General features: G+C 40.7%; 1 protein-coding gene across 2 annotated transcripts in view; it reads right to left on the minus strand.

Annotated features, from left to right (window-relative positions):
- Window positions 1–15,847, minus strand: part of rictora (RPTOR independent companion of MTOR, complex 2 a) — a 239,055-nt gene that overhangs the window by 150,932 nt on the left and 72,276 nt on the right. For both annotated transcript variants that reach the window (XM_043703095.2, XM_043703086.2), the window contains exon 3: window positions 14,106–14,203. In XM_043703095.2, the coding sequence (XP_043559030.1) occupies window positions 14,106–14,203 (98 nt within the window). The remainder of the gene's footprint in view (window positions 1–14,105; window positions 14,204–15,847) is intronic.

Below are 15,847 nucleotides of genomic sequence, written 5' to 3' on the forward strand. Positions count from 1 at the left end.
TAACTTCTTTCAGTTATTAAACAGGGCAGTTAGTGAGTGAAACAGACACTAGGTTTAAGATGCTCTTTAACAACATAACATAGGTTTATTACACAAAAGAAGAAAAGCAATAAAATCAAGCAAAACTGATATAGAAGACAGCTTAGTATGAGCATCTTATCCACTAACCATACAAGGATTCTCTCAATGTGACTGCAGTCAAGTTCTCTTAGCAATGATGTACTTAGGTTACTGTTCCAGCATGACTTTGACCTTTTTAATAAAAAACCTTCACAGAATTGACAAAAGTACTTCTGCTTCTTTTTAAAATTCAACCTCCATAAATAATAAGTATATAGCTTTTCATCCCAGAGCAATGCTGAAACATCTTATTATCTATTCTTGTCCCTCATGTGCTTTAATTATGAGAGTTTTTCTTGAAATATACTAACTTGCTTCAAACAGACCATAGCAAAATATTTCCTGTGACGATTTTGAGATGCTGGTGTTGGACTGGGGTGTACAATGTATTGATCATCATTACACCATCTGGGCTGACATCAATTGTTAAAGTTCATTCAAGAATGTAACTTTTAAAAAAGGTTGTGATTTACATATGAAAGAAGTGAAGCTAACATGGTCATTCTAACAGATAAGAGACTTAAACAATCGAGGTACTTCTCAATGTATAATTTCAGTTACATCACACTAAACTTTTGCTATAAATGCTGTATCTTACAATTGTGTACTCCACAACCACCTGATGAAGGAGCAGCGCTCCGAAAGCTAGTGCTTTCAATTAAACCTGCTGGACTATAACCTGGTGTTGTGTGATTTTTAACTTAATTTCCTGTGAGCAACCCCTTATCTTAGATTATGCCCACAACGGGAAACCACCTTGCCACATCTACCCTGTCAAGACCTCCAAGAATCTTCGACGTTTCAATAAGCTCCCCTCAATCTATTTGCCAACATGTACAGTTCCTACTCCCTTCATAACATACAGTCTCTTCTATACCCAGTACAGGGGACCCTCGATTATTCAAATACCAATTATTCAAAAATCGGATTATCTGAAGGAGATCTTGAGGTCCCGACAGAAACATTACATCAAAGACGTGTGTCCAACACTGATCGCGTCTTTTCTTTAGTGATTAAAGGTGCTGCCGAGAACAGTCCTGGACTGATGAGAGTGCAGGTACTGTCTCTAAATGACTGACCTCCTACCCACTCTCCCTCTTTCCCTGCAGCTCTACACAGAGGTGTACCCTAAACATCCTTCCCTGGGTAATCTCTCAACATTGCCCTGTACAGGGCAAAGGTGGAACCTGTCAAAAAGTTACAGTAAAACATTTTGAGTGTGCGCTCTATTTGGAGACTCACCACCCCCAAACCGCAGCAGCAGCAGTCTTGTTATTGATGTAATTCCGGCTGCCAGAGTGTGGAGAGGTGGTGGCACGGGTGGTGGGAGTGGGGAGTGGTCTTGGACAGGATTGGGGCGCGGGAGAGGGCAGTGTTGGATGGGATGAGGGAACTGGATGGAGCCAGTGTTGAATGGGGTTTGGAGGGCTGTGTTGGACGGGTTTGGGGCACTGTTGGACGGATTGGGGAGCAGGAAGGGTGGCGTTGGATAGGATTGGGGGAGCAGGAGGGGGCTGGTGTTGGATGGGGTTTGGGAGGCAGTATTGGACAGGGTTGGGGGAGCAGGGGGTGGGCCAGTGTTGGATGGGGTTTGGGGAGGCGGGTGGGCGGGCGGGGCAGGTTTTGGATGGGTTTGGGGGATGGGGGTTGAAAGAAATAGTGCTCACCCACCTCGTTCGAATAATCGAGGTTCCCCTGCATTAAAAACTCTCTTTGGACAGCTTCCAGCCACCTTTCCTCAGACAACAGAACCAAAACTGTTCACAGTTACTGCTCATATAGAAGACAGCTTAGAAAGACCTCAATGCAAACAACAAAACGAAGTTTTAGCTGGTTTCCCAACATTAACCATTGCAGGGACTCAAGACCAGAGAAATTATCCTCTATTTCAACTCTTAGGTTTCTACTTAACTGACTCCTTTCTCATGAATTTCAGAGACAATTTTATGATTCTGTTCAGGGTACATGGGCATGAACCTTTCACATTTTTGGGGTTCTAGAAAATGTTTTTGAAGTAACTGAATCCCCTCAACAATATTTATGCTCCATTTGAAATGGGTGATTTGATTCTTCTAATCCCAAGTCAAAACAAAAAACTTTGTTCTTTCTATCCTGCTAGTGATAAATTCACCAGTATGAGCTTTAAAATAGCCATTAGACTTGACAGACTGAATAAGCTTTTTGGAGAAAGTGAGGTCTGCAGATGCTGGAGATCAGAGCCGGAGATGTGTTGCTGGAAAAGCGCAGCAGGTCAGGCAGCATCCAGGGAACAGGAGAATCGACGTTTCGGGCATAAGCCCTTCTTCAGGAGACCTCACTTTCTCCTCTAAGCTTTTTCCCTGTTTTACTTATACAATGCATCTCTGAAAAAGGACTATTCCCACTGCAAGTTAAGTAATGAAGGAGGTGCATCAAATTAAATTAGTTCCTTAGCCAATGAAGCAATGGGGAAGCAATCGGTTGGATACTGCTTTTACATAGTCACTGCCAGATGAAGTGGCAGATACAGGTACAGTTATAATATTTCAAAAACATTTGGACAGGTACATGAATAGGAAGGGTTTGAGGGATATGGAACAAACGCAAGCAAATGGGACTAGTTTAATTTCAGAAGCCTGGTCGGCATAATGAGTTGAACTGAAGGGTCAGTTTTTTTTTGCTATATGACTCTAATTCAGGGTAGACTTGATGGGCCAAAGGCCCTCTTCTGAGCTGTATGAATCAATATCATTGCATCGTCAAAGGTACAAACCCATCCCTGGCTTAATTACAGAAAGTCATCTTCTCTTGCAATTGTAATAACAACATTTTACTAGTTTCAACTCTGTTTTTAGGAAATTGTTTTCAATTTATTTGCGTACAGTTGACGAAAAATTAAACACTGTAGATTCTAGAAATCAGAAAATAAAATCAAGTGCTGAAATATTCAGTAGATCTCAAGGAAAGTGTGGACAGAGTTAGAGTTAATATTACAATTCAAATATAACTTCTTTAGAACTGAAGGAAAGTATTGTAGAAATTCACCGATTGTATGTCAGAAGTGGATGAAAGAAGGAAAAATAAAAAGGTCGAAATTAACCACTGGACTAAATTTGTTTTCAAATCTGAATAATGTATCTCTGTTCCACTCACTTATTCCAGATACATGTTATCAATACAGGTATCCATGCAAGTTCTTTCAAGGGATATCTTTTAACTCCTGACTTTAAAGAGACTTTTCTTTAAAATATCATTCCAACATCATTATTTCTGGTTATACACAAAATTATTTACTGTACTTTACCGTAACAGAAACAATCATAGCCAATATTGATCAACTTGAACTCTAACCGTTTCAGAATTTATTATCACTATTCATCAGCTCACATTTTGATCTGTTCACCTCCAACAAATTGCTCGCTATATATTAGTTTCCACTTCTGGCAAAGGGTTCAAATCCCAAATAGTAACTCACCTTTTACCATTACAGAACCCAAATAATCTGCTGTGTTTTTATATCTGTTTTTCATCAGCAGAAGCTCCATTTTTTCAAGTGACTTCCTGTTGCACGTGACATAGTCGTTACTGACATAAGCACACTAGTGTGATTGCTCGGAATCTAAGGTAAAAACATAAAATGCTGGGAATACTCAAGGGGCCAGGCAGCAATGCGGATGAAAATAGTTAAATTTCAGGGTGAAACATAAACTCTGTCTCCCTCCATAGATGTTGCATAAACTGATATTTCCAACATATTAAGAGTTCAATTATACTTATTGTTCATTATGAATATTGGTTGTTTGTTAAATGTGCAGGCCATTCTATTATAACGCACATTTCATCAATGCTGTAACAGGATTGACCAATTAGGAATGCTGTCTCTACAATGCAAACTTTGCCAACATTTTAAGCCCTGTTTCCTAAAGTGTGATTTTTTTCTATAACGTGGAGTTGCACAAGAACGCAACCACTGTGTCGTAGAACTATCAGTTTTGTCAACTGTTTGAAAATATCTCAAAGATTACTTTTCTGCTACAGGCAATATGAAATAAGTTGTGAATGAGACAATCTCAGCCAAGAGAGATCTTTCAAAGGGCTTTTAAGCTCAATAAAAAGGCAGGCAAAATATGTCCTTCAGATTACTATATAGGGATCTTTAATGCAAAGGAAGGATTGGATTGGGCATAGCCATGATGTCCTCAATGATGGACAAAGGGATATGATGCATCCTGGTTATCTTAATAATAAAGAATTAGTTTACAAAAAGAGGGAAAAAATAAGCTACTATATTCTGTGTTCTTATGCAGGGCAAACACATTTTTAGGCATTTTCAGTTTCAATATCTGATTATGTAACACTTAATATTAGCATTAAGAATGGTCAGAAAACATATTGCAGAATAATCATATCGAGCATGAATGATTTCTTGCAACCTAACTATTGCCTGCAGTTATCCAGTCTTGTAGTAAGATGTGTGCAAATATTACTTATGTTTCTAATTATGTTTGTAAGAAATATGTACAGTATTTGATTGATATTTTGAAAAAAATTTAAATTGGACGTGCTGAGCATAAATGCTTAAAGTTACATGAATGCAAAAAACTTTTTAAAACAAATAGAGGGGAAGAGAAACAAAATAAGCGCGAGACACACACAGAGAGCGCGAGACACACACAGAGAGCGCGAGACACACACAGAGAGCGCGAGACACACACAGAGAGCGCGAGACACACACAGAGAGCGCGAGACACACACAGAGAGCGCGAGACACACACAGAGAGCGCGAGACACACACAGAGAGCGCGAGACACACACAGAGAGCGCGAGACACACACAGAGACACCTGAAAACCATTGAACTTGATATTGAGTGCTGAAGATTGCAGGGTCCCCAAGAGGAAAATGAGGTGTTGTTCTTTCAAACTGCACTGAACTTCAGCAAGCCAGAGAACACGGTGGCATGTCGAAATAGTAGGCACACGATAATTGGGAGAAAACGTTTTGTGTAAACAAAAATTGAATTAATGAAAAATTGCTATAAAAGGTACGAGTCAAATATCACCTGACAAGATCAAATAAGCGACCATTTCCACCGAGATGAGGGGTACCACTCAAAACAATTATAATGATAAAAATTGCTGAAGTTTACCTATTAGGCTATTTGTACAGGTGGTTCAGATCCATCAATTTTTAGGTAGCCGCCTGGTGACAATACACATTAGCCCTGAAGCAGATGCTGGGAGATGTCTTTCCCAATGGTTTTCTGCGCTGTTCACAGCCACCCAAAAATCTGCCCTTATCAGTAGGCGTACTCTCATCCAGTGATATGTAAACAGCAGGCTCACTCCCAGCCTTTCATATCTTTACTCAACAGCAAGTTCAGATTTATCATCAGTATTAACCCAAATTAATTCAGTCAAGCCTAATGATGAGAATAGTGTGAAATATCCATGTTGTTATCTATAGATGGTGTTTGTGGATTGAATATCTTGAGCTGCGTTAAAATAGGATGGAGTTCCAATAGTTCTAAGACTATCACTGCAGTGTTAGTAGAAAAAGCAACACAACATAAAGAATCAAAGCATCATGCATTAACTGTATTGGTACCTTTACTTAATAGAACACTTTTGATCAGATGAAGAGTATTCCAAATCTGAGATTTGGAATCTTGCCATTATACCAACTGCCAGCTCACATCTCACCTTCCTGCCTCTTCTAAAAAGTATACATATGTCTACATGTAATACTGTCTATTAAAAACTTTATAGTTCAATACATGAAAATAGACATGTATCCTGTGTGAAACAAGACCAGTGTAAAGAGGCCATTTCCTCTTTAATTTCCTGTTTATGTTTTGCTGGTTAGGTAGAGGAATTGAAATATCATTTACAATGAACGTTGCCGTCCTGCAGCAATGAATTGTTATGTTGTACACCATTTAATGTTCTGCACCGTAGTGAACATAGCAGCTTCTTTCTTAATCCCAAAATTTATTTGGACTTAGAAATATACACAAAAGATGGGAATGCCACTCACAGTAGCCTTTTGTTTGTTACAATTAGAAATAGATATTTAAGTGGCCATGCTTCCTTCCAGCCACATGTCTCTCCTTCAACTCCATATGTGACGGAAACCCATGGATACAATGAGCTCCATCAGCAGATTGGTAATCAGGATTAATGCTTTGAGATTTAGTAAATGGTACTAAATAGTAAGTGATACATACAATATATTTTCAACATTATCTTGGAGTGAAGACCTAGGTTCAAATCCAACTTTGATATCTCAAAGTTCCAGTCAGTGAATATGATCAGTCTCAGCCCAGTTGTGACAGCAGGCTTAGTGTGGTATGCATATTTAGGTGTGGTCCAGCTGTTGAGCAAAGGACGTGCAGATGCCAAGGTAGGGGATCTGAATGGGGACAGTCCATTCCCTAAAAATGAACATAATTTGGCAACTTCCCAGAGACCACAAAATATTCTTATATCATTCTTATTAGGTAACACATATCTTAAACCAAATACTGCATTTGCCCTTAGTCAGCAATGGAACTGTGGAAGACACGTCACCTAATCCTTCTAAAAGAAGTCATTTTTAATTTTGGAAAATCCAGTACAATCAGGAACAGTTCAGGATCCTGTGCATGCATGTACACACATAAGGGGAGGCATTTTTGCTAGACTATTAATCCAGAAACTCAGCAAATGTTCTGGGGACTTGGGTTGATCCCACTTCAACAGTTGGTGGAATTTGAATTCAATTCAAAACAAAGTTTGGAATTTAGAAACTACTGATGACTGTCCTTCGAATCCTCCCACTTCTTTCAGACCAAAGAGGTTGTCAAGGGCATCTGCATGGGCCCTAGCTATACATGCCTCTTTATCAGATATAGATAAAGAGGTAGGTATAGCTCTTTATCTATACATGATTATATATATATGCTTTTCCCCATCTTTTCTTCTGCTATATTGATGACTACATGGGTGCCACCTCATACTCCCATGAGAAGGTTGAACAGTTCATCAACTTCACGAACACTTTCCGCCCAGGCCTCAAGTTCACCTGGACCATCTCGGACACCTCCCTCCCCTTCCTGGATCTTTCCATCTTCATTTCCGGTGACCAGCTCAACACGGATATCTATTTCAAACCCATGAACTCCTACAACTACCTGGACTACACCTCTTCCCAAACTCTCTTCTGTAAAAATGCTATCCTTATTTCCAATTCATCTGCCTCTGCCATATCTGCTTCAGAATATCCCAGATGGTCTCCTACTTCAAGGACCGCAATTTCCCCTCCCACATGGTCAGCAATGCCCTCCAGTGCATCTCTCCACTTCCCGCACCTCCACCCTTGAATTCCACCCCTCCCAACTGCAACAAGGATAGAACCCTCACCCCCACACCACCAATCTCTGGATACAGATCATTCTCTGCCACCTAGTCAGACTCCCCCACTCCACCGCCACCAACCCAGATATATTTTCCTCCCTACTACCATCAGCATTTTGCAGAGACTATTCCTTCTGAGACTCCCTCATTAGGTTCATGCCCCCCACCAATTCAAGCTCTATCTTCCCCTGCTGCCGCAAGACATGTAAAATTTGTACCCACACTTCCCCGTCACCTCCAACTAAGGCCCCAAAGGATCCTTCCACACCCGGCATAGACTTTGCTGCACATCCAAACACCTCATCTACTGTGTCCGTTGCTCTTGATGTGGTCTCGTATACATTGGGGAGTCAAGATGCCAACTTGCAGAATGTATCAGAGAACATCTCTGGGACATACGCAACAAACAACCCCACTGCCCTGTGGTCAACCAATAACTCGCTTAAACATTGGCTGTCAGAGTCTACTGAAAGCTGGTACTGCCAACTAGGTGGTTATTGTGAAATGATAAAAGGAGGGAATGAGAATGTGTATAGAGTATAAGCAGGCAGGGAAAGAGTTAAGATCTGAGTGTTTTGCTTTGACAGAGGCGCAACAGGTCGACACCAGGACACTGAATGAGCACGTAGACAGATATTTAATTAGTAATGCGTTAAAGGGTTATGGAGAGCAGGCAAGAAAGTAGATTTGAGGCAAAGATGAGATCAGTGGTGGAGCAGGCTCAAGGGGTGAAATTGCCTATCTGTTCCTAGTTCTTTTGTTCTTATTTTGCACAGGATAAAATAAATTTGGCAGGGATTTATTTGATTCCTTAAAGCTCATTCCCAAAATCCCTTTTTAGTACTCTCACTGGTAGATGTCAGACATAGAAGCAGCTCAATAACTGAGAGGTGCTGAAGGAAAGCACAGGAACCAAGAAATGGACTGGAACAATAACGTTACCGACAGTGACTGGAATGATGGCCAGGTGGATCTCATTGATTAGAAGATCCTTGATTGGATTGGTTAACTTCGGCTAATCAGGGAGCCCTGGCTTCCAGAAATAAACAAAGGAGTATCTTCCTTCTAGGAACTGACTCCAACTGGCTTGTCAGAGCCTATGTACTCTAAATGTGAGAATAAAGGGTGACTTGGTGATGGGATACTGATCTCTATACAGCTATTTCAGTTGCATTCCAGATGCTTTTTCATTACCCTAAATGGAATTTGGTATTAATTTGCCTCCAAAAGGCTCAAAGACTCCAGACAAGACCAAACTCTTAGCAGGAACAGACCCACTTAGCTTAGCTATCCTTTAAAATTCTGCTTCATCTCATTGGTACATTGACATTGACCCATTGACATTGACCAATAATGTTTTCTCCCTTGTTGCTCATAATGGAGCTTGGGAGATTATTTCCTGAAGTTCCTAGAATAATATAGGAGCAACCCCAAGGTTCACACTCAACCCATTAGCCAATGGGTAATGTACCTTTTTTTTTTATTCATTCATGGGACAACAGCAGCGCTGGTTTGGCCAGCGTTTATTGCCCATCCCTAATTGCCCGGGGGTAACCCTTTTGCTGTGGGTCTGGAGTCACGTGGAGGCCAGACCAGGTAAGGATGGCAGTTTTCTTTCCTAAAGGACATTAGTGAACCAGCTGGGTCTTTCCAACAATTGATTCACAGTCATCATTAAACCCATAATTCCAGATTTTACTGCGTTTATGTTATACCATCTGCCATGGTAGGATTCAAATCCAGGCCCCCAGAACATTACTTGGGTCTCTGGATTATAAGTCTCATGATGATACAACTTGGCCACTGCCTTCCCTAAAGCGGTAAGCAGTTTGTCACAATTGGGATGTGGGTCAGTCCAGCGTCAAACCACACTGCCAAGAAAAAAAAATGAGCTGAAGGAAGCTGCAGCAGCATTTATCTCCAGTGGTGACGTCAGGAGGAAAACATGAGTGTGTGACACTCACACGGCTTACAGATCAGATCACTGGCCTGGACTGCTTGCCCTCAATACTACAAACCTTAAAAGGAGATAAAACAGACAGACAGAACGAACGAATGAAAGAAAAAGTCGCAGGGATAAACAGAGACACACACACACACACACACACACACACACACACATCGGTGACCTGGGAGGATCAGGTGTATAAAAACTATAGAATGATACAGTTACAGAAACTCACTGCTGAGAAAGAAAAATCAAGAACAAATGTAAACAGTGTCCTGACTATTCCAGAGTAACTCTTCGGTAATCCTTCATAATCAGGTCAAACTATTTCCTCAATTTTTGGGTCAATTGCCAACACTGCAACAGGATTACAGTTGCCTAAGTATATTTCCAATCACCTGCTTGCCATGAGGAAAGAAATCTCACTTGACATTTGACCTGCAGTAATACTGTAGTGAATCAAAACTCCTCCATGTGAAGTTCCTAAGTTACAGTTCGTAAATATTTTTAATCAACTGACATATCTGGACAGATGGATCTTGAACCCGGATCTTCTGCCCCAGAGACAGGGACATGACCACTATGTCACAAGACAGTTCAAAACACACACTTCCTTATGTGCAGCCAATCACACAGCATTACAATTCATATACTGCTTCCAGGGGAAAGAAATAAAGTATGGAATTGGGTTACACACCTGGTCAGAAAACATTGATTCCTTCAACACAGGATCAAATGTCATACTCTTACTGGAGATGCTCCAATTCTTAAGTGATTCAGAGTACAGATAAAAATTGTACTGTTGTGTATTAAGCCACTTAAAATCAATGTTGGCAACGTTGTGCCTGGCTTAGTTGTCATTTGTCATGCAGAATTGAGACACAAGAATCACTCATTTCGAATTTCAGAATAACAAAGGCTGAAAAGAACCTTGCTTATTTTTTCAGAAAGGAACCTTGATGGCATCTTGGGGTTAGGTAGCCAGTAACTGCATATTTCCTCAGCTTTCAGCAGAATCTAGGAGTGAGTTGATGTTCACCTAACAGCATATGCACACTCATGAGGCATGGGCATCACTGACTGAGCCAGTATATTTGCCCATCCCTATTTGCTCTTCAGAAGGTGGTGTGAACTGCCTTCTTGAACCACTGCAGTCCATATGCTGTAGACAGACCCACAATGCCCTTGGGGAGGGAATTCCAGGATTTTGACCCAGCAGTGAAGTAACAGTAATATGTTTTCAAGTTAGGATGATGAATGGCTTGGAGGGGAACTTGCAGGAGGTACTGTTCCTATGTATGTGCTGCCATTGAGCTTCAAGATTGACACGGTTGTGGGTTTGCAAAGTGCTGGTTTAGGGCTGCAGTGCTCTTGTAGATAGTACACAATGCTGCAACTGAGCATCATGGTATACCCATGAAACAGGGTGCTTTGTCCTGGATGATGTCACGTTTTCTTGAGTGTTGTTGGAGGTGCATCCATCCAGGCAAGTGAGGAGTATTCCATCATAATCCTGATTTGTGCCTTATAGACCACATTCTTGCATGTGCTTTTCTGCTGCATGGACTTCAGAGATCAGTGCATGCCAACACTTTCAGCTTTCTGAAATAAGTACTTTGACACTGATTGATTTGTGCAGAACATCTTGATGGCTGTGTGCCCATACAGCTTAGAATGAATGGTGCTTATACATGATGTGCAGGTTTTGGAGAGACAGCAGGAGAGTTACTCACTACAGGACTCTGAGCCTTTAAACTGTTCTTGGAACCACTGTATTCATATGGATAGTCTAGTTCAGTTTTCAATCAATAACTGCCAAGCTGTTAATACAATTGGATGTTAAGGAGTGATGTTAGATAGTCCATTATGGAGATTAGCCATTGCATGGCACTTGTGTGGTATAAATGTTGCTTCCCTCTCGTCAGTCCAAGCTGGATATTGTCCAGTTCTTACTGTTTTTGGATATGGACTGCTTCAGTACTTGAACATTGCGCAATCAACTTACGTTCCCACTTCGGAATTCATAAGAAGGGAAAGAACAAAGACAATTTACAGCCCAGGGTCCAAATCCACTGTATAAACCTACCGCCCAATTCCTAAGGATCTGAATCCCTCTGCTCCCCACCTACTCAAGCATCTGTCCAGACACATCTTAAATGAATCTACCATGCCTGCCTCTACTACCTCTGCTGGCAACACATTCCAGGCACCTACCACCCTCTGTGTAAAGTACTTTACGCATGTATCCCGCTTAAACTTTCCACCTCTCACCTTGAATGCGTGACCTCTCATTTTTGAATCCCTCACCCTGGGAAAAGGTTTCTCTCTATCTATCCTGTCTACACCCTTCATGATTTTGTAGACCTCAGTCAGGTTCCCCCCTCAATCTCCTTTTTTCTAGTGAAAAAAATCCTAACCTACTCAACCTCTCTTCATAGCTAGCACCTTCCACACCAGGCAACATCCTCGTAAACCTTCTCTGCACCCTCTCCAAAGCGTCCACATCCTTTTGGTAATGTGGCGACGAGAACGGTACACAGTATTCTAAATGCGGCCGAACCAAATTCTTGTACATTTTAACATGACTTGCCAGCTCTTCTTCGCAATACCCCGTCTGATGAAGGCAAGTATACCATATGCCTTCTTGACCACTCTATCCACCTGTGCAGCAACCTTCAGGGTACAATGGACCTGAACTCCCAGATCTCTCTGCTCATCAACTTTTCCCAAAGTATCTTCCGTTTACAGTATAGTTCACTTTAGAATTAGACTTCCCAAAGTGCATCACCTCACATTGTCTGGATTGAACTCCATCTGCCACTTCTCGGTCCAACTCTCCAGTCTATCTATATTTTCCTGTATTCTTTGCTTCCTGCTATTCTACCAATCTTCATGTCATCTGCAAACTTACTGATCACACCAACAAGACCGTTTCCAGATCATTTATGTATATCACAAACAAAAGTGGCCCAGCATTGATCCCTGTGGAACACCTTTCTCTATTGCGAGAAACTCCCTTCAACTACTACTGTGTCTCCTGTTGCTCAACCTGTTCTTTACCCACCTCGCTAGAACGCCCTGCACACCATGTGACTTCACTTTCTCCATTAGTCTACAATGGGGAAGCTTATCAAACACCTTACTAAAGTCCATGTATATGACATCTACAGTCCTTCCTTCATCTAACAATTGGATCACTTCCTCAAAGAACGCTATTAAATTGGTAAGATACGATCTCCCCCGTTTAAAACCATGTTGCCTACACTGATAAGCCCATTCTCTTTCAAATATAAATAGATCCCATCGCTCAGTACCTTCTCCAGCAACTTTCTCACCACTGATATCAAGCTCATTGGTCTGTAGTTACTCAGAACTACTACTATTGTACTGGGGGACAACATGAGCAACTCTCCAGTTCTCCAGCACTTCACCTGTGTTTAAGGATGCCACAAAGATATCTGTCAGGGACCCAGCTATTTCCTCTCTCGCCTCATTCAGCAACCTAGGATAAATCCCATCCAGTTCTGGGGATTTGCTCACCTTAATAACCTTTAACCTACCCAACACATGCTCCCTCCTTATGTCAACGTGATCCAGAGTAAACAAACTTCTATCTCTAATCTCAACATTCAACATGTCCCTCTCCTCAGTGAACACTGATGGAAAGTAATCATTAAGAATCTCATCCATTTTCTCAGGTTCAACACACATTCTTTCCTTCTTTATCCTTTAGTGGACCAACTCTTTCTCCAGTTACCTTCTTGCTTCTTATATATGAATAAAAGGCCTTGGGATTCTCCTTAATTCTGCTCACTAAAGCTATTTCATGACCCTTTTTAGCCTGCTTGATTCCTCGTTTAAGACTTGCCCTACTCTTCCGATACTCCTCCAGGCTCCATTCTATTCTTAGATGCCTGGACCTTTTGTACGCTTCCCTTTTCCTCTTGGCTAGTTGCACAATTTTTGCTGTTATTCACGGTTCACGAATCTTGCCATTCCTATCTCTTGTTTTCAAAGGGACATGCCTATCCTGCATTATCTTCGAAAGCCTTCCACATCTCAAACGTGGGAGGCTCATTGATGAAGCAGATGATTACTGGGCCTAGGACATCGTGGGTTTAATCCTCTGCCTATCATTTTCCTTAAGTCGAATTCTGCCTTTCATTTTTGCCCTTGTTTCCTTCTGTGTTCCTGTTTAGGTTCCCATCCCTCTGCAACTTAACTCCTTCCCAACCACATTAAAAAATCCTTCCTCTGGGGCATCAGGTTCAGTCCTCCCAGGTACAGCAAATCTAACCTACAGTGGTCCCATCTCTCCAAAAGCCATTCCAATGCCCCAAGAATCCAAAACACCCCTCCTCATACCATCTGTCAGTCCACATATTCATCAGATGCATGCATCCTGCTATTGCTACACTGTCTAGCACATGACATGAGTAATCTTGAGATTGCTACTTTTGGGATTCTAATTTTTAAACTTGCTTCCTAACTCCCCATTTTCTGCTTTCCAGATCTTATTCCTTTTCTTACTTATGGCAGTGGTGCTGATATGAACCACAACAATGGCTATTCATCCTCCCATTCGAGAATGTCCTGTAGCTACTTGAAAATGCCATCCTGGAATTTTGAGACTGTGTACCTATGCTCTTATCAAATATCACTTACCTTAATAAGGTTATTCAAGTGACCAAGCTTTCGCATGTTAGAGACTCCCTGAGGCTTGGCCACATTCTGGAGGATCTCGCGAAAGTTGTCTGAAGGGTCTAGAACATGACACAAAAGCATATCAGTTAGTGCTTTCATTGGGGAATTGAATCACGAGAGGTTATATGTACAACATGCTGTGCTGTACTGTACCTGCATTACACAACATTTTTAGAAAAATATTTTTATTGAAAAATAGATGTTTTAATGTCACAATAAATACAAAACAATTCAAAGCAATAAGACAAGAAATTTTAAAAACCCAAACCGCCCTCATGTACAAATGTATAAATATATTTAAACATTTTTGAAAAAACCCCACCTAACTACTTAACCAAATAAATAACTCCCGACAAACTAATAAATAATAACAGTTCAGCAAAACAAAACACTAACTCTTGAATATAGAGAGCATTAATTTTCACAGATTCATATATTCACAGTTCCCCCTCTCTGGACATTGGACTCGTAAAGCACAATTGTTATGGCTATATTAAAACCTTTTTTAGTGTGGTAGACAAATCAGTGTCCAGGTATTCCAAAAGGGCCACCATGTCTTATAGAAATTCTCAGTTTTGTGGTGTACAATACTTGTAAGAAAATCCAAGGGGATATGCTCCATAACAATCTTATGCCAACCCGACAGGCCCAGAGGGTATTCGGAACCTCAGCGTTTTAAGTCCACTAATTGTGAACTCACTGAAAAAAAGCTATGAGGTCAGTCATGCTGACCTCTGCGCCAGATTACCTAGTGTGTGCCAGTAAACATATTGATATTGGTGTTGACACTCTTCTTTTACAGAAGTTTTGATACAATGCTGGTCAATCTGGAACTGGAGTTATACTTAGGCCAAACTGGGAAATATGGCAAGTTTCAACACTCAAAATGCAAGGTGGTGAAGAACAGATTTGCCCCAGAAGTGGCCTTTGTAAATTTACATTTGCGTTATCACATTTCAAAGCATCTTATACTGTGAATTATTTGAAGTGTAGTAACTGTGTTAAAGACAAACACGCAACCATTCAGCCATGACCTCATTAGTCCTCAGAAAGCAGTATTAGGGTGTTGGCTATGTGCGTCCAGGAGCATCAGCTGTTTTTTGAAAATAGCATTTGTAGCTTACATCTATTATCATCTCATGCCAATTTACATTTTGTGATACTTGGAATTAATGCTTTCCTTGTGCTTTAAGTTTAATGGAGTGGTAATAATTGAATATGTTGTTAAATTCTTCTATGTGAATCCAAATGTGAATCCCTGTACATAAACACAAATACTGGAGGCCATGTAATAACATGAGGCACTATCATCTAATTAAGGAATTAGGGAGAATGAAAAACAAGCTCTGGAAAAGTAACTCCTTAAAATCAATAAGTAGCCCTCAATGAAAATGTATTTTGACCTCTAGCAGGTCTCCTTCTTTAAAAGAAGCACTTTGGCTTTTAAGACAATCAGAGATTTACAGTTTTTAGTTTTTCAAAAACACTGAATTCAAATTTGTGATTTCTAGTTCAGTATTGTAGCTACCATATCATGAGCACAATTTAAAGGAATTTGGTTCCCAATTTGTTCAAATAACCAAATACAGAAAGAGCCGAGATTTTGGAAAAAGTCATGAAAATGATGCACATCTACTAGATAACAGAAGATTCATATATAACCAGGTCAAATACAGTACAGCTCCAGTATATCAGTTGGAGAG

Source organism: Chiloscyllium plagiosum, unplaced genomic scaffold, assembly GCF_037043375.1.
Source record: "Chiloscyllium plagiosum isolate Xiang-an unplaced genomic scaffold, Cpla_swu_hap1 HiC_scaffold_2, whole genome shotgun sequence".
Classification (NCBI taxonomy): domain Eukaryota; kingdom Metazoa; phylum Chordata; class Chondrichthyes; order Orectolobiformes; family Hemiscylliidae; genus Chiloscyllium; species Chiloscyllium plagiosum.